The 19553-nt window shown below is 34.5% G+C and overlaps 2 protein-coding genes across 2 annotated transcripts in view; one reads left to right on the forward strand and one right to left on the reverse strand.

Annotated features, from left to right (window-relative positions):
* Nucleotides 1-424: 424 nt before the first annotated feature.
* On the forward strand, nucleotides 425-11041 carry LOC148948525 (sialin-like; the record flags this gene model as incomplete). The annotated part of the gene is made up of 5 exons (XM_089093964.1): nucleotides 425-601; nucleotides 3216-3368; nucleotides 5968-6100; nucleotides 7715-7959; nucleotides 10797-11041. Coding segments are annotated over 5 exons (879 nt in total), but the record flags the coding sequence as incomplete, so codon positions are not given.
* A 168-nt stretch (nucleotides 11042-11209) lies between these two features.
* LOC148948526 (protein Lilipod-like) overlaps nucleotides 11210-19553 on the reverse strand; it is a 63117-nt gene continuing 54773 nt past the window's right edge. The window contains exons 10-11 of the mRNA XM_089093965.1: nucleotides 18615-18771; nucleotides 11210-15211 (exon numbers count right to left, since the gene is read on the reverse strand). The gene's annotated coding sequence lies outside the window, so the exon portion shown is untranslated. The remainder of the gene's footprint in view (nucleotides 15212-18614; nucleotides 18772-19553) is intronic.

Genomic DNA, 19553 nt, shown 5'->3' on the forward strand with positions numbered 1-19553 from the left:
TATGTTACCTTCTATCAAAATTCAATAACGAAAAGTAAATCTGTCACACTATCAGTCCAAATTTGACTACGTGGAGCTTCCATTCCTCTCCGAGAGAAATTACTAAAACTTTCTAGAAATTATAGCATCAAATATGGATAATCTATTACTTTGAACTGCTAGGAGATTCTGTTCTTGAAAAGCTATGCAGTGATCGCTGTTCACTCGATTTAAAACATTCAACAAATGACGAAAAGCGGCACTCGACATAAAGCATCTTCTTTTACACGTCTTACCACTGTAGTCATGTGAAATGGAGTATCTAGTAGGAGGTGCTTCTATTCCTATGTGCTCAATAAGCACCAAAAATGAATAACAAAATCAAGGGTAATAAAAGACACTAGGAATAATAGTAATAGAAAAGATAAGCATATAATTAGATTAAATCCCCAAAATTAATAGTATTGGATGTACTATTACACTTACAGGTACAATAGGAATTGGATGGTGCTGTATTGTTGCCATTTTTGTTCACGATTCACCCGATTCTCATCCAAGGATCACGCGTGAAGAAAAAGAATTCTTTCAGAAATCTTCTCATTTGGATTCAAAGCACAAAAAGGTTTGTTTTACACGTTATTGCCTAAATTAAGGTCCATTCAAAGCAGAAACCTTCAAAGCAGGAGCGACCTGGGCTAGTAGTAACTGAAAGTTGAAGAAATAAGTTTTGATACCAGTATGGACATCAATAGAATGAGATTTTATGGTGATTCCAGATATGTTAGATTCCTCAAATTAAAGTTACCCATCAACATTTACGAGGTTAAGAAAATTTACTTAATTTTCAAAAAAGTGGGAAAACACCCCGAGACCGCAAGTGATCTTGATGAAAATTACACCGCCCAATTTAGCACCGCAGAGACTTCTACCCTAGAGGTTTCAAGATTCTATCTACACGAAATGTGAAATTCGTTTGTTTTTAGAAGGGAAATCACCTATGTATGTTTTTTTCCCAGGGTAAAAATTTTAGTACCCTTTTTTGGCAACCAAAAACATTGTGCCACAGTACAGTGGGGTTTTCTGTCACTTTGTGGCACAAAAATTCAATTTTGCCACAAAGAGGGTCAGATTGATATTGAGTGAAAATTAAAAGAGTTGATCTAAAACTACCAAAAAACTATATACTAAACCTCCCAGTTTCAGAGGCAGTAATGCCGCGTGATGGCCCTTTTGTTCCTAAATAGTCATGGAGTTCCAACAAAACTAACGGTTTATATAGATCTTCAAAGCTTCATAAAACGTTGATGGTTGATGAAAATTATTTAAATTTATGTATAATTGCGCATCAGCTATTGTGAAGGAGGATAGGTAGGTCGTTGTTTATGTGGGGGTGCCTAGTTCCTCACAAAGTTCATTTTTATACATAATTTATCTAAGTTTCAACGGGCCTTCAGATAAATATGTAAGGGGGTGGGGGCATAAAGTCACCTTTAATATCCCTTTATGTGAATTAAGAACGTTTATAGATGCTGCGGGGTGATAGCAACCATTTTATTGCAGAAAAATGGTGTATCCCGAAGGGTTGGCTTGCGAAAACATGAACCAATGGATTTAAAGCATGATTTTCTGAAAATTCTCTAAGAAGGACTGTTTTCCTATGTTTTGAGCATGTTTGTATCATTCTCTAGGAAAATGTCTCTAAACATTCTCATGAAGGACTATTTTCCTATATTTTGAACAAGCTTAGATCATTCTCTAATAAAATATTCCTAAATGGGTACTTGATGGTGTTATCCTAGGCCCTAGTTTAGAGTGTGAACCAATTCCTGAGCGCATCTTATTTCCTAGCACAGTAGATTTTGAATTCAGCGAAAATATTCCTCCTCTGAAATAGGGGAATGGGTACTTGAAAACAGCTTCCTGAGCATCTAGTTTAGACTCTGAATCCATTCCTGAGCGCATCTTATGCACCTAGTAGTGTAGCTTTCGAATTTAGCAAAAACGACCTCCTCTTAAATAAAGGAATTGGTAATTGAAAACATCTTCCTGGGCCCTAGTTTAGACTCTGAATTCATTCCTGAGCGCACCTTACTAATCTGGCACAGTAGATTTTGAATTCAGCGAATGAATTATAAAACTTATGATCTTTCTTGAACCGAATGCAAAAAAGTGTCTCTCGTTTCTTCATTTGCGTATTTTATTTACTAGCGAGAAATGTATTGTGAATTTGACATTTTTTCTTCTTATTACTATTGTAAGTAATGAGGCTTCTGCTGCAAAAAGCGTAATAATTAAGGCCCATAAAATGTGATTTTACTAACACCAAGATTTAAACCATTACTTAATTGCAGACGCTTTTAATACATCAATAGTCAATAGCATTGGGATGCTTGGAAACACGCGATCCATTTAATCGTTCTAGGAACTATGCAGGGAATTCTCCATGCGGTCGAAACAGCTTTTCACGTTGAAGGTATTTCCCAAATCAAATATTAGGAAGGTTTTCTTGGTCCATTTGTCTAGCACACAGTTTCATGAAGGGAAATATCTTTCGATTCCTAAAGCGGACAACAAATCTTTGGAATATAAAGGTTTCCTGAGGAAAAAAATATTGAAGAAAATATTTCAAAGAAAAAAGGAAAGAAAAGTCTTGAAGAAAATGAAATCTTGAAGAAAAAATATCTTAAAGTATTAAGTAACACCCACATGTGTGCTGTCATTTCGTAACACTCACATTTCCGTCGCCATTACGTTATACCCTATTTGTGTGCCCTCCTCAGTTACAAATGAGGGATTCCCCACTTGACTATAACACGTCCCGTGGGATTACGTCATCCTCAATAAATCTAACATGTCACGTGAGATTGCGTCATCCTCAACGTAAACAAACATTCTTTATTATGTAGGCTTCCCCGCTTAACTAGCGGACGTTGAGATCTAACAAGACTCTATTATGTAACAAACAGGTTTACTATACCATTACATGTACTATACTATTGCGTAAGATTCAGGTGTGCGTAATAACGTCTTGAAGTGGTGGTAGCTCCAATAGTATACACCCTATGGGTGTCGTCAGAAGCATTATAGCTAACTAATACCCTATATAATTTTTGCAGCTGTTGAACACAAGCTTGGTTCAAATTTTGAAGCTTTCTGCACAGAAGTCTGGAAAACAAAATTCTAGAACTACGTTTATTATTTATTTTACATTGACGATATACTTTCATTTTCTCTAGAAAAGCTCATATAAGGAGTTGTGTCAACTATTTGGATCACCTGCTATATTGGCTTTTATCATCACACAATACGCCACACTTTGGGGCTTTTACTCTTTAATAGTGAATCTTCCGATGTATATGAAAGAAGTGTTAGACTTTGACATTGCTGATGTAAGTATTTTGTTGTTTATATTTAATGTGTCAATAAATCACTATACCGTTCAAATAGCCGTTCCTGAAGATAATAAAGTATTTTTGCGAAGTCTTAGAAATTACTTTGAGGATGTTGAGAGAAGGTCAATTTTATTTAACTCCCTCCACAAAGTCAACAAACTCAACCAATGCTAGAGAAGATATTGGGCTAAATTCTCTAATACGAAGCTTGACACTTGAAGCCGTTTGATCTTGAATAATGAACAATGGAATCTTAAAGCTGAACAATTCGTTATTACTTATTTCGTTATTCGCTCTTTCACTAAACGTCAGTCAATTATTCTTGCAGTACGCAACTTATCAGATCAATAGGTTTGAAATTCTCATCTGGGTAGTAAATATTGGCTACGACCCTTGGCGACACTCAAATTTTTGAAGTGATACTAACCTTCTTCTACGCTATCAAAAATGTCTATTGACGAAAAAGCAAAGTTCTCTATATTTTATTTTGTCTGGCAGTTTGACAGAGGAGTATGGTCATAATTCATATGAAGGGGGAATATTATCCAAGTATTATGATTTTGGATGGGTTTGTTATTACGGGTATTGCACATATCAAACATTTTCCTTAAGTTATTTGCTTGATTGGTATTCTAAGGAATATTTTGCAGTTTATATTTCTTGAAATATTTTTGTAAACCATGTCTCACTAGGCCGTTTAGCAATAATGGTACTTATTGAGAATCCAGAAAATCCGCGAGAAGTGAAGTTCCGTCAATGCTAATGAAATAAAACAAAATAGCATGAAAATATAATAGTTTAGAAACAAATTGTTGCTATATATTTGCACATTAGGGGGGGGGGGTAAAGCATAGCATATATTAAATACGTAACCTATCTTAACCTAGGTACCTTTTTTTACCCCTTCAACCCCAACAAACTAAAGTGTAACCATTTTTCATGGAGTGAGCAATAACTCACAAAGTAGCGGAAACCTGTTTTTCATTAGGATTTCATTAGATTCTAGATGCGGTTCTTCGCGTGTTTTCTGGATTCTTAGTACCGCGACAATAAATATGTGTATTTCTATCTATTTATTTAATAGACAATTAGAGCTTTCGGTCAATTTTACGTAAACTAGCTAATTTTACCGCTTTTCGAAAGTAATTTAGTTTTACAGTAATTGAATTTTCCAACCCGAATTTCATTTAAAAGAGATCAAACTCTTCTATCGACTATCTTGCCTATTCGACTATCTTGCGATCGACTAACTTGCCTATTCTTTCGTCTTTGTAAATAAAGAAAAGAAAATAAAAAAAAAATAAAACCAGAAAATTCCAGAAAGTTCTATTTGCGAGCCTGTCATAATCCCCTTTCTGACGCATATGTATAGCACTATAAAACTGGAAAGAAAGGAAAATTTGGCAAGCTAGTGATGAACAAAGGCCCAGGCTACCAGTCATAGCTAGTGAAGAGAGGTGGCGTGGGGCTATATTTGTGAGATCCGAAGGTCTGGGCCCTCTGTTTGCTAGTATCAAAAGCCTGAAACCTTTCGCAAGGTCAAAAACCTTGGCCCGTTTCCAAAGGCCGAAAATCCAAGTAAGTGGAAGCAGATCTAATCAGATTAATTTTTTAACTTCTTTTAAGACATATATTTCATAATAGACATTTCCTACTAGAAAACTTCACACTATATTTTTACCTTTGTTTGTAAATTAAATAAATTGTCTCAGACCATTCACACTTGTGTGTACACTGTCAAAATAGTCAATTTTAATTTAGATCTATAAGTCTAAAAGAAGTTTAATGTTTCAATTTTTAGAAAAGCTGGTATTTTGGGCACTGGAAAAATCCAAATTACGAAACAAAAATTACAAGTGGAAAATATTTAATTGTATTTTTCAATTTATTATAAAATTTGTCTTGTGAACGCTTCCTAAAAAATAAAATTTATCTTTTGTTTTGCCTAAACGGCCTGGATCTCGTGAATAAAATCGGACAGACTTCTGAAGGGTTCTCTAAATAACTAGACGTATGCAATTTTTTCCCCTTTTCTTATATAGCTTCAGCCCCCTTTTGATATACAAAGTAATTGAAGGGGAATCCAAAGGAGAATTTTAATTGATTTACTTTTTTATTCTTTCTCTTTTTGATGCCAGTTTAATTTAGAATTCAAACTGGCGACACACGTGACAGCCAAAAATGTTGTGCTCAATTTTTTTGGCAAAAGTAAATGAAAAAAGAGTAAACTGAAAATACGAAAAGCGAATATTTGCCCTGAATATTACCTGAGAAATCTTTGGCGTAAAAAAACAATACCCTTAAAACCATGAAAAAAAATAAGGATGCTGAATACATAATCTTTAAATGATTGCTAAAATATTATAAAATCACTATATTTCAAAATCACATAAGTTAGGGTGCCTTAGGGTACTTATAAGTTAGGGTATTATAATGTTAATATAATATTACGCAGAGCATGCTAGGCCAATGCTACGTATATTATTGTATCCGCGTTGCAGCAGGCTGTATTCCATATTCTTATACCAGAGTTATGTGTTTTATTTCTAATTGAAATATACTTATGTGGTAATATTAACCTTTTTTCTCTTTTCAGAATGGATTGTTTTCAGCTGCACCATATGTCTTCAGTCTATTAATTCACTATATATGTGGCCCAATGTGTGACTGGTTAACAACTAAAAACTTGTGTAGCCTAACTGTGCAACGAAAGATTTTTACTGCATTTGGTAATTTTATTGATTAAACTCTCTTGGAATATTTAAATATGCTGGGCTGCCATTCCTTTTTTTTGTACCAAATTTTCTGGCTATTTTGATTTTGGCTAGCAGACATCAGAAAAAAAATATGTATAACCATGGCTATAGCCTACAAAAAATTCGTATAATTATTTCAACCTTCCATAATTATAGGTGTTACGATAGTCCCTGTCTAGTTGCGATAGTTTAAAAACAACCTACTACGGTTAACAAGTATGGTCATTGAATAGGATTTTTACATCTCTTCAATTACTATCTATTGCTTTAGATACATCCTTTGTCCATGGCTATTATTTGTAGATACGACCATGTGCATGAGATGATTCCCAAAAAGGGGCTAGAATATGGCTCTCACAATATTATTACTGGATGAAGATCCACAAGAGGAAGTTTGCAATAGAACAGCTGTTTTGTGGAACATGTATCTGATGTATCCTTGCTTTGAACACCAGTTCAAAGCTAATCCCTTTATTGGGCAACTCCGGACTACGCAATAAAAAAAAACTATTTTTCGTATAGCTTACAATAATTAATTCCAAAAGGAATTTTTTAGTCACTTCATAAATTTTTGACACCCGATGTGTTTGAATTTCTTTATTTCTTCGACTTTTATTCTCAATTTTGAGCATCAGAACCTATTTTTTTACCATGGTTGACTTATAAGGAAACACGGGTGCTACTTTACAAAACTTGAAAGACCACAAAAAAAAACTAAATAAATAAAACTAATCATTTTTTAAGCAAGGTCTGATCATGGCATCTCTTTAGTTGCTTTACTACCTCTACTACTACTAATAACACATTGCAGTACCAAGCCACATGAGGCTAACACAGCTATGCACGCTCCTCCTCCATCCCTAAAATTCTTTGCAAAACTAATATAGATTAAGTATTTTCAGTTGATCTTTCAAGAAAGGAGATTGAGAAATTATAATATATTATGGAGCACTAACTCTGTGATTCCGAATGAAATGACAAAATTAAAACAAACTAAAAGTTCAAAATAATCCGATCGCCAACTGCTACAGATTCTCATCTACTAAAGCCCAAAAAGCTGACTTTTGCCTGTAAAGTGCTGACAAAAGTAGTTCTTTAGCTAGTTAAGATATATTAAAATTGAATTTCAAAAAGCCTAAAAAGGGAGCTATTTTCTAGTCAAGACCCATCAATAACATATGACATGTTTAATAAAATGTCTAAAACGTACCCTGCAGTATCCAGGGTTATAGCCCCTACCCTTTTTATGGGGGGTGGGTTAGAATAAGGTAAAATAGGCAAATTATATCGAAACTACTGAAAATACGGATAAAATTAAAAAGGTTTCAATAGTAATATTTCACATGGGCCGAGTGCAGGTATCGCCCTTCGTAAGTGCCTGTGATAAGCCCAACCCACGATTAATCCTAAGCTATATCAACTTAGTAACATATGTACAAAACCATTTTTAAGATGTTGTCACTCTTAGGCCTCTATTAATGATGTTTTACACCGGATTCCCAGTGCCTAACATAGATTCAGCCTGTGATCAAACCTCAGCTCCACCAGCCTACCAAAATGTGTTTTAAAATCCTTAATAAATTCCAGGCACACTTGTACCAGCATTGATGATGTTTTGTATTGGATTCTTTGACTGTGATAGCAGAGGGTCAATATTGATACTGCTTTCAGTAAGCTCTGCGATGTCTGAATTAGCTTTTGTTGGTGGCTATCACTACAGCGTATTAGATGTCGCTCCTGACTATGCTGGCGTTGTCACAGGTGTTTCGAACACGATCGCTACAAGTTCTGGTTTTGTTTCACCAGCCCTAGTGGCTCTCCTCACACCCAATGTAAGTATTGGGGACTAAGATCATAAGTATGTTCATTTAAAAGATGTACATTAAAGATCAGCAACTCATCTTTTTCTTTTGTTCTGTGACTTAGAATGCTTATGCATGTATTTCACAAACTGAAACTGGTCACAAAATACGAGGTACATTCACAATGGAAACTACGTGGCGGCTAAGGTCAAATACTTTTTTTATTTTGAGTAATCTTAGCTCATTTCTTGTCATAATTCATATTATGCTCAATGTGAGTTGAAATCTTGCCACAGGTCTTTCAAGACCTTAGCAACGCCATACTGCTTCAAAAATCTCCTACCACCTGCTGACATCTTCCTTTATTTCATCATTTGGAGAATATTTCGTCAATGTGAAATCAAATAGGGCTGGGGGGTCACTTTAAAGAATGCCTGAAGAATAAAGATAATCAATAATCTTCTACTTGAAGGACTGTGGCAAATTTTGGGTTAGTTTGACTAATAAGACTTTGCATAGCTAGACATAAAAGAAAAACTAATCGAGAAATTTGTTCTAGTGTTTCATTTTCTTATGGGCGTGTAAAGCAGCTAGTCTGTATCTTGAACAGGGTATTTTAGCAATAGTTAAATACCGTATAACAAGTGAAAACTCAAAGTGGGGTAAATTTGTTAAGGAGGGATAAGTAAATTTGAAGGCAACTAATCATTTTGAAATTAAATTACCTTTAAGATTTAACATGAGGTGCAAATGGACTGCAATAGCAATTAAATAAACTTACTTTTTGAATGTCATGTGGCCCCCTGAGTGACCAGGGTTCGAAAGGGCTACTACGTTTCTATATGTGTGAAGTTAGGGAGGGGGCTGCTATGGAGATATCGGCACAATTTTCCCATTTTAGACCCTTCAATCCTAAAGACTGAAAATTCATTAATAATTTCTTAAAGATTGCGAGCGAGAAGAGGTAGAATACGATTAAATAATTCAAATTATTTAATTTAATAATTTAATTTGTTAATGGAGAAGCAATCATAAAAATTTAAGCTGCTTGTATAACTCTGATTCCAGCCAATAGCAACATTTCCAAAATATACACTTTCCATCTTGTGACTTTAATCTTCTTTTATATTGCAATATTGACCGAGACAACATCTCGGATGTGTTGACGAAGTAGTCAGATTTCTTTAGTCTCGAGCTTTAAATATTAAAAACAGGCATTGGATTATTCAGACGACAGAAAAGTATTTCTGAAGAAAGTCCTATACTCGTAAGATATACTAGATAAGTACATTAAAGTATAATATACGACAACAATATTGCTGCGGTTAAGGTTGGAAGTGACTCTAATAGTTTTTGGGTGAGAAATCAAGAGTTAAGCAGGGAAGGGTGAAATTTCTGTTTATATTGCATTATTTTGATGGGCTTTGTCCAATGAAGACAGTGATGGGTATGTAAAACCAAGGTATCAAGTGGGAAAGTAATCTTTTGCTTAGATTATGCGAAAGAGTTTAGGTTTAAAATTAATTGCAAGAAGACTGCGTCGCTTTCCCAGGAGGCTATTCGGGCGGGACATGGGCCCTTTTTTGCCCTCCTACTATGTATACGGTAAATCCTTTAGTGACTCTAAATTAAATAAGGTTTGACATGTCTTCCTTTTCATTACAATTTATCCATAAAGAATGGACTATTTTCCAAATTTGACATCCAAAACTCTAAAAATTCAATGCAAAGTCTTGACTTGGTAAAGAACAACGTTTCTTCTATGCATTTCCCCCCTTGAAGTCATTATATAGATGAAGATTATATAAAACAGGGTAATCCTGGGGCTATGCTTATGATATTTCCGTCAGAGTCAAGAATTTTTAATTTTTCCTGTTCCACTTAAAACGTTAATCTTAAAATATTCACTTGGATCCAGTTTGGGCTATAGAGCCCTTGAGGCACAAATAAGGCGGTAGCTTCCCCTTTGATCGATTTCTGTCCTTTAAAGGGCATTAAAGCTCATATTCTGTATTTGGATGAGCCTTTCTTCAATTTTTTAAAGACAGCTGATCTATATGATGACTCAACGAGAAAAACACCTGAAAGCTACCTTTATTTTTAAGAATCTATTTCGTTGAATTATTATAGAGTATCGAACTTCAAAGTCAATTAGAGCTTAGCCGGTAGAATCTTTTTATATTGAATCAATTGAGCCTGTTTCACTTGGAGCTAATTGCAATTCTCACTTTTGACCAACTCAAACAATATAGATAGATACATAGATCAGTGTACTTCGAAAGTCCAAGGGGCTTTCGAATTACAAAAACTTATAACAGACAAGACAAACAAATACACACCAATACACACAAAAACTTATAAAAAGACAAGGAAATCACCAACAGAACAAATTACAAAGCACACGGAAACAGAATACAAAGGGAAAAAATGCCTAATCTAGAGACAAAATAAATTAATTGTATAAACTTTTCCTTCTTTCTAAGCTTTTATCTATGTACGCACCAATTCGAAATATTATGGTTGGGTAGAATACTTTGTAGAATACCAGGAAGCAGCAAATCAATCCCATTTTAAAAAAGATTACGTATTTGTAACTAACATGGGAGACCATTTTTGTATTGGAGAGCCATTATCATCTGCGGCTGAAAATTGACATCAACAGTGATTTCGACCAAGGAAACGATTTTCCCCTTGACTGCTAATATCCTGGCTAAATTCAAGAATTTTATTTGTCTAACCCACCACACATTAGAAAACGGACAGAACAACTTAGAAATGAAAAATGCTTCGTTTTGGGAAGTACAAACCAGCTCCTCTGTCTGTCTCTGCTTAATATGCACCTAAAATCAAGATTATTTCTCTTCTAGGGAACACGTGAAGAATGGCTCATTGTATTTTATATCACTGGAGCTGTTTACATCATGGGAGCCAGCATTTATGCTATATTTGGAACAAGCGAAGCTCTAAATTTGACACAGAGAAAGTTTGCTACAGTTGATTCGGATGTTGTACTACCTTTAAAGCCAAATAAGAAATAAAGTTATAGTGCGAAAATCCGGCACAAACCCAAATTGGCCGGGAGCCCCCCTAATATTAGGATCTTACATATTTATCACCAATTTGCATCAAAAGTGCCTTTCGCTGTTAGTTTATCGAGTAGGCTTTCACAAAATTCATATATATATATATATATATATATATATATATATATATATATATATATATATATATATATATATATATATATATATATATATTTATATATATATAAAAATGTAGTCTGAGGGAGTTCTGAAGATCCTTTTCACCTCTAAACGGTGCTAAATGATTCTTGATTTCCAGGACTAATTTAATCTTCTCTCTTCTAAGTTTGTCAGCGATTCTAAAGGAGTACATAATTACTTTATAAATATATCTGGAACTTACGGCTATAAATTAGATACTTTAAGAGTGAAAAATCTAATTTGGAAGCGGTTTTAAAAGTTAAACCCTTTTTCCATTCCCAGTTTGACTCCTTTTCACTTCTAAACTAAATTTATTACAAATACGCTACTTGCTCGTAATAAGCTAAATTGAAAAGATCACCATGCAGCATTTCTAAAGTGTCATGTGAAAATTTTGTTATCCCACAGCGTGCGGATTGGGATTCCACCCTCTCCCTTATAAGTATAAGGTTGTTTCTGTTGTAAAATACAATTTGGTAATTCGGTTCGTTCAAATTTTAAGTCGAAAAATAACACCTCGGTTTTAACCAGTTAAGGTCAAAGTGATAGGTCCTATCTTCGTTGCAGCTTTTTCAAGCGAAGTCGGCCAAGTTATAACAGCTTTTTGATCACCCAATTTGACCTTTCCTTTAAAATATGATTTGACTTTTGAGACTTAGAAAGCACCGTGTGAGACAAGAGCTGCCAGAAAAAGACAAAAATCCTTGGCGAGTACGCCTGAAAAGCCATAATGAAGATATTAACATAATGAAGACATAACCGCTTTTATGGTTACGCCGTACCATGATCATACCTGTCGATGAAAAAAAAACTAACTTTAATGAAGAAAAACATTTTTTTTTCTTGTTTTGACTATCACACATGCATTTCAGAAGCGCCAAATTAAAATGAAAAGCAATTAGTTGGCCAAGCTTTTATCAACACTAATCTGTTCACAATTATTCTTTATTGATACGATATCATTGTAACATTTACCAGATTCCTGTTACAAATAAAAAAACTAATGTTTCAACCTTCATCTTTTCTAGTTAAAAAAAAAACCTAACTTAAATCTTGTCTTTGATTGGCCAGTCATATATTTTATTTTAGAAAGTGGAACAATGTTCAACAGGAGAAATTACGAAGAGCACTCGCCAATGGCCCTGTAGTCGTGCCTAATCTTTATTTTATCAACAAGCATATCTGTATTGTAACCCGGGCATAACGAACGAAAATTTATTCCTTATATTGCCAGGTTTACAACACAATGAGCTATATCAGAAACAGTTCTAATAGAAAAAATATAAACACTGGTTCAAAAGTCGCTTTACCCGAAATGTAAAAAAAGTGTTTCGATATTATAACAAAAACATAAGTTATTTATTTTCTATTATAATTAATTTATTTTCCAGCATTACTGACAAACTATGAACGAATCATTTTTGACTCAAAGTCTTCATTACTTATGACCCAGTAGATTCTTTTTCTTATTAAATATAACAAGTTTTTTCTTTCTGAAAGTAAGGAGCAGCATTAAAACTCAAAACAAATTATTCGGTATATGAAGGGTTTCCCCCTTTAGCGCAGCGCAAGCTTTAGCGCAAAGAGCAAGGTATTGAGGAGGGGGGAAACCTTCATATACGGAATAATTTCTGTTCGTTTTGAGTTTGTTTATACTTTCCAAGACTGTTCAAGACACATATAGTTTTCAGTAAAGCGCCAATGACGCAGTAGGTTTTACACTTTTACAGTGAGAGAAGGAGGCGATACCCAAACTCTTGTTTGCAGTGATTCTTGTTCGTTTCAAGCTTGATTTGCATATTCAATTTAAGCATTACTCAGTTAAGATTTATTTATTCATTTATATTATTAGTTGTATGTTTTTTTTGCTATGATTGTTTATTTAATTTCTGTTCGTTTTGGATTTCATTTATTCTTTAATAGTAATTTCTGTTCATTTTGAGTTTGAATTTTAACAGCTATTTGTATCTGCTGATCTTAAGATTAAAATGGCCTTTACTTTTCGTTGAAAAACTTATTTTTCGGAAAGTTTTTTTTTTTATTAATTCAAACTTACAACAACCATAAATCGCTATGAATAAATAAACCAGACCCGAAACGAAGAGAAATCACAATAAATAATTAAGTCAAACTTTAAAAAAAATGAAACTAACCCAAACAGGAGTAGATTTAACCGTCTTGTAAAGACCACAAAGTCATTTACACATTATTGAAAATAAAATTTATTTTAGACCTTTTCTCTTTCACAATTTTAATAAATCCAAAATTGCTCTGACGTTCAAGAATGAATGTCAATGAAAATTAGATTATCGATCTATATTTCATTAGTTTCTTTAAGTAGTCTTGGTTATTATAGTGATTTTCTTTCTTTTTTTGTCATTATTATGACCAATACAAACATACAACTCGAAATAAAATTGTTTTCAGTAAAGGGCAAACGACATTCTGGTTTTCATTAGGCATAAAGGGAGTTAGCCCCACTGCTGCTTGTGGTAGTTTCAGTTCGTTTTAAGTTTCACCTTATTATTTATTGTACTTCTTCTTCGTTTTGGGTTTGGTTTATTTGTTCATGGTGATTTATTATTGTTTTACAATTGAATTAGTATTTGACTTTATTTCTGCTCGTCGTAGGCTTAATGTAGCTCGTTACTTTTCATTGAAAAACCTCCTTTTTGGAAGTGTTAAAAAATGGTATTAGATATTGTGGATTTCCTTCAAACAAGCCTTCTTCTAACATGCTATGATTGCTGATTCGATATCATCATCACTGGGGAAAATATGGACACAGTCCTACCTATGCAAAAAAATGTTTTCCTTGTTGTTCAAGGTGTGCGACTCTTAATTCTTCTGTAAAGGGTTTTTGACCACGGTGATTCAAACTGTGCACTTTTCATTTCGATCCCACCATTTCCAAGGAGGGTATTCGGGCTCTTAAGCCAGAATATCCGCCTTATTCCAAAAATAATCGGAATAATGTTTACCATTCCTCAACCAGCTTTAAATTCTATTTTTATTGTTACTAAGTTTTTTTTTCAAAACCTGTTTTTGAACTTTTGCTTACTCTGAGCCAGGGTTGGCTCTTCTATAGGTTGCACCGACCTAATAACCATCATCTTAAAATGATGATTGCTATATTTACAGACAAACGTAAGGGTTATGAGGCCGCACTGAAAATTTCATTACAGGTTCGGAATTCAACGTTTTAACCATTTTATAAACAATGATTCTGACATTCAGACTGTCGAAGTTTTCCTTAATTTGCTGATATCTTCCGGATTGCGTCTTTTCTTCATAAGATTTTTCTATTTAACCTGACAATTGAACGTTTATTTTGTTATCAGCTAGTTCAAGAGTAAAATAGACGTTTCAGTTTTCGGGAAAAAAGATTATGCTTTTTCTAATGGCCCGTTCAATTGTCAATGTAAACAGAGAAATCTTATGAAGAAAAGAGGCAATCCTAAATATACCAGTTAACTAAGGAAAAATTAGGCATATCAGTTAATAAACTTGAATTAACTTATCCAGTGTCCTCTATGATAGATTAGTAAGAGATTGGATAATTTAAAGATAGAGCTCTCTGAACGACTACTATGTGTTCTCTTCTAAGCTCCACATAGATCCTACTCTGTGAGCAGGGAGGGGGGTCAAACCAGAGTATTTCCCGATCTCCTGAAGGAGCCCAGGGTAAAAAAACAAGAAAAAGTACATCGTTAGACGAGAATTCTTTAATATTTACAAGGGTTATTCCATCCAATCTTAGGGCAATCTCCCCCTGGGTACACTTAAGGAAGTCGGTGCTATTATTTGTTCGAATGAACTCTGATTTCTAAATTCCAACAACCTACTAAGAAGACTAGCTTCTTTCTTTTTCACTCTGTTCATCACTAGTACTTTTTCGTACAAGATTACAATACCATCAACACTAAAGCCATACATCAAATACTAATTAAATGAAAATCACAGAAAATTTTGAGAAATTTTGGACATTCAATGAAACACCTCTTGATCTTTAGTCTTCTTTAGACGATCTTCTAAAGACACTGACCAGTGCCTGTAACCTGCAAAGGAAAGTCAGTGTGTAGTGTTAGCAAATATGTATAGCAAACAAAATAAGCTATTCGAGCAAAAGATCTTAAAAAAACACCATTTCAGAATGTTATTTGAATTAAGTGTCCTTTCATTTACCAATAAGACGACATCTATCTCTATTTTTCTTTTTTAACGCGAGTGGGGCTTAGAACTGCGACTACAGTTCGAAAATATTTCCCATAAGAGCCTTATTCTTACTTTAGGGGGGGAATCATTAAAGGGAAAACACTGCCCTGAACTACGACGATGAACTTAAGTTTCCAAAGAAGGATGATCAAAGACAATCCAAAGTTCATTGAAAATCTTATTATATATCACCAGAGATAAGAATTTTCATGATTATCATTTAAGGCTAGTAAACGTGTTTCGCTCGTTTTTGATCCCATGAGTTATGATGATGCTTCATTCGAGGTCAAGTTTAGTGATCAGGTGTTTTGTGTTTTTTTTTCAAATCGTTGACCTACCCTGAAATCCCTATCAGCCATAATATGAAGCCAATCTATGATGACCCATCAGAAAATTATGCTGAGAAGGCTTGTAAAGAATATGGTGCTTTAAACATTATAACTGTAGTATTTGTTAAAAGGTAAGGTAAATAATCCGGCATTGGACTTTACAGTCCCTACCGGCGGTGCTGATCTCCGTTTCTCGGCCCTTCAGCCAGGAAGTGCAATGGGGGTTGGGGGCCAACCATCCTGTGCTTTCACACACCCTTCCTGTTTATCTTCCCCAGATTTCTCCAGGTACCCATTTAGAGCTAGGTCGACTCTGCCTGAGCTTACAGAGTCACGCCACTGACCCTCGTCCCTAACCAAATAATTGGATACACTAGGATTTGAACCCTCGCCCTCTCGATCAAAGAATCCTAAATCCAGTGCACCATAATGCGAGCATTCATAATGCGTGTGTAGCACCCATTTGCTAACATATTCACCATTATGGATTATTTTTAGAGATAATGATAAGAAGCACATTAGATCTCTTTTCTATAATAATGCGAAACATACTTAGACTGTATCACCTCTAAAACATAGTAGTAAAATCTATAATTTATAAGACCTTATCTTAAATATTATAATATTATTGTATATTAAATACAATATAATAAATGATATTACAAGTAATAAAATAAATAATGCTCTATAAATAAATAGATAAAATGAAAAAAATATATATAGTAATATAATAAAATAGTATAATAGAAACTTATCTCGAATATAATAATATGTAATCTACATGATAATTTGTGCTTATTATAGAATGAGTGTGCCCAGTTTACTGCTTCGCCAGATCACAAGCATAGTCATTGTTAAGCTATTAGCCCACAATAGCCAGTGCCTTTGCTGTTAATTTTATTTGTTTCGTTATCTGACATTTATGTCTATTTGTAATGGGCAACAAAATTCATTCACCATTTTCTAAGCCAAATATTTGACAAAATCTAGAAAAATATGGATTTTATTCTATAAGTATGGGTAAATTAAAGTAAATCCATATCTACTAGATTAGCACAACTAAATTTCATTTTCAATCTATTTCAAAGGTCAACACAGTATTCAAAGGTCATAACAGCCAGAGTCAACACAGCAGGGTTGACATAGTGGATATTTTTCCAAAAATTCGAAGTCTTTTCGTTACAAGATTATTTGAAAAAAACTACGTTTTCTAAAGGGTTAAAGAGGCTGAGTCACAAGTTCGAACCTTAAAACGTACAGGGATTAGGAGGTGCAGTTGGGGGGCTGCCACCCCCCAAACCCCCGCTTCCGTATATGAAAGGGGCTGTGCCCTCTTCAACACCTCGCTCTTTAAGCTAAGTTTGACTTTCTCACAACTCTTTTTTTTAAACAATAAAAACTTTAGCGTAAAGAGCGAGGCGTTGAGGAGGGCACAGCCCCTTTCATATATGGAAGCGGGGGGGTGGGGGCGGCAGCCCCCCAACTGCACCTCCTAATCCCTGTACGTTTTAAGGTTCGAACTTGTGACTCAGCCTCTTTAACTCTTTAGAAAACGTAGTTTTTTTCAAATAATTTCTGCACGTTTTTGTACAGTTTATAACTTATTATTGCTTGTCTAATTGTTAGCTGATTTTTTGAGGAGTTAAAGATGGAGGCTGCCGCCTCCCAAACCCCCCGCTTTTGAAGATTCTTGTGTTAAGGCTTTTAATTCCTGAATACTCAAATCAAATGCACAGTAAGATTTTTATCAGCCACCCCAGGCCCCATGTTATCAAAGCAGTGGAGACTTACCTGTAACCTGAAGGCCGACTGTGATATTTTTCTGGAGACGCCTGTTGAGCCGAAGGATTTAATAGATTGGATTTAAAAAAGAAACTGAGTTTCTTTTTTAAACTTTAAATTCAATATATAAAAAAATTTCTCTGACGGAGAATCGAACTCGGATCTTCCGCCTGACAGTCATGAATAGAGACCACTGTACCACAGAGACATTACATTAATTTTATTTTGTCTAATATATGTTTGATGCAAGTAAATACCCACAACATTTGATATTTTGTTTTTGGAAAACAGGGACGGAGTGATTAGACTCAGCTTAAACTTTGAAGATCATCTCCCAGGCCCCAGAAAATCTTATCCTCTAGATTTCAGCCCGTTCAGACAACGTTAAAGGGGGGCTGTGGTGGGAAAACTTAACATGGGCTCTTAAGGGAAAACGAGATTTTTCGTAAATGTAAATTCGGGTGATAATTTTTTTGGTCTGAAAATATCAAAAGGTCCTAACAGGTCAAATTCCGCTTTGAATGAGTCCTCATTCAACCCGATCTGTTGCCAACTGTGGCTTGTAGGCGTGGCTGATAAAAAAAAAGAGAAATGAACTTTAAGTGGCTATATTTGGTTTTTGGAAAACAGGGAAGGAGTGATCGGATTGAGCTGAAATTTCGAGGATAAGCTCCCGGGCCCTAGGAAAGCTTCACCTCTAAATTTGAGCCCAAACGAACACCGCTAATGGGGGGCTTTGGTCGAAGGGTCGAAACTTCCGGCCCACTTTTACGCTTGAATATAAATTGGGATGGGGGTGAAATTTTGCACGTTTCTTAGTTGGAGCTTGGGCTACAAAATTCGATCACCGCTGTCTCTCTGCGACCGCTAGTACCGGAAATCGCTTAAGATTGTGGTGGGGCGCCTCTTTATAGAGGCACAAGTGTGCCTCCTTGATAGGAAGTGAGAAGTTTGTCATGGGGAGTCTGTCAGTGGGATCGTTATCTTGGATAGGACGTTTCACGACGGATATCACCTTAGATAGGATCATCGCAGTGTTTTACGATTGAGCATTGGAACAAAATCGTTTTTTAGCAAAGCAGTCTTGGTTTTTTTTTTTTTTTTTTTTTGGCGAAGTCTAAAAAACTGAACGAACCTTAAAAATAGTTCCTTCCGAACCTTCACTGTAAATGTCTTGGCAATACATAATCCACTAAGAACTGCAAATAGAATATTATAGGCAAGAATAATGTAAAAATTTCCCAGCCATCGAATACGGCCAAAATCACCAAGTAAATCAAAATTTGTGATCCCTGAAATAAAAAAAAGACTTAAAATACAATTAAATGCAATACTGGAATAATTTTAATGTCTAAATACCCATAATCCAACTAAAAAAAATTGAAGAATAATTAAGATCTCCTTATTCTTTTGCTCAGACACAGGTAAATTTCAAAAGGCACCTAATCCCTGAGATTTTTTTTCTGAAACAAAAATTTTGTAAAAATAATAGACAGTTCTTGGCACATTTGCAAAAGACTTAAGAGCAAATAAGACATCCAAGGTCAAAACACATTCTCTTAGAAAAAAGTTTTGACCAGATACTATTTGAAGATACGAGGTTGCATAGGAACGCATAGCAAATACTCAGTTTTTAATCAAGATAGATACAATAGTTTCTTATGTCCAAATGCATTACAAGAATTATGTTTCTGAAATTCAATTTAAACTAGATAATTGAAACTCAATTTAAACTAGTTAATTACAAAATTAAAAAATAATTAAGGTTCCATTTTCTCGCTTTCGCTTCTTGCGTTTAATAGTGCGACCATACATTCATACTTCTAAATTTCTAAACAAAATTTTTATACAGTTAATTTAAATAATTCAAAAATTAACTATTCAATAATATACATCTTTTGAATCAATTTTACACTGAAACTACATGAAACCTCGCGTAAGTCTAGCTGTAAAGGGCTTGCCGGAGATCAGCTTCGAAAATCCTCCTTTACCTGGCAGACCAAATATAATAAAAGAGATCAAGAAGGAGAAAACTTGTAATACAACAGATATTCAACCGATACAGGAGGAGCAG

Source organism: Artemia sp. Qi Xiang Cuo, chromosome 9 (assembly GCF_049724085.1).
Source record: "Artemia sp. Qi Xiang Cuo chromosome 9, ASM4972408v1, whole genome shotgun sequence".
Classification (NCBI taxonomy): domain Eukaryota; kingdom Metazoa; phylum Arthropoda; class Branchiopoda; order Anostraca; family Artemiidae; genus Artemia; species Artemia sp. Qi Xiang Cuo.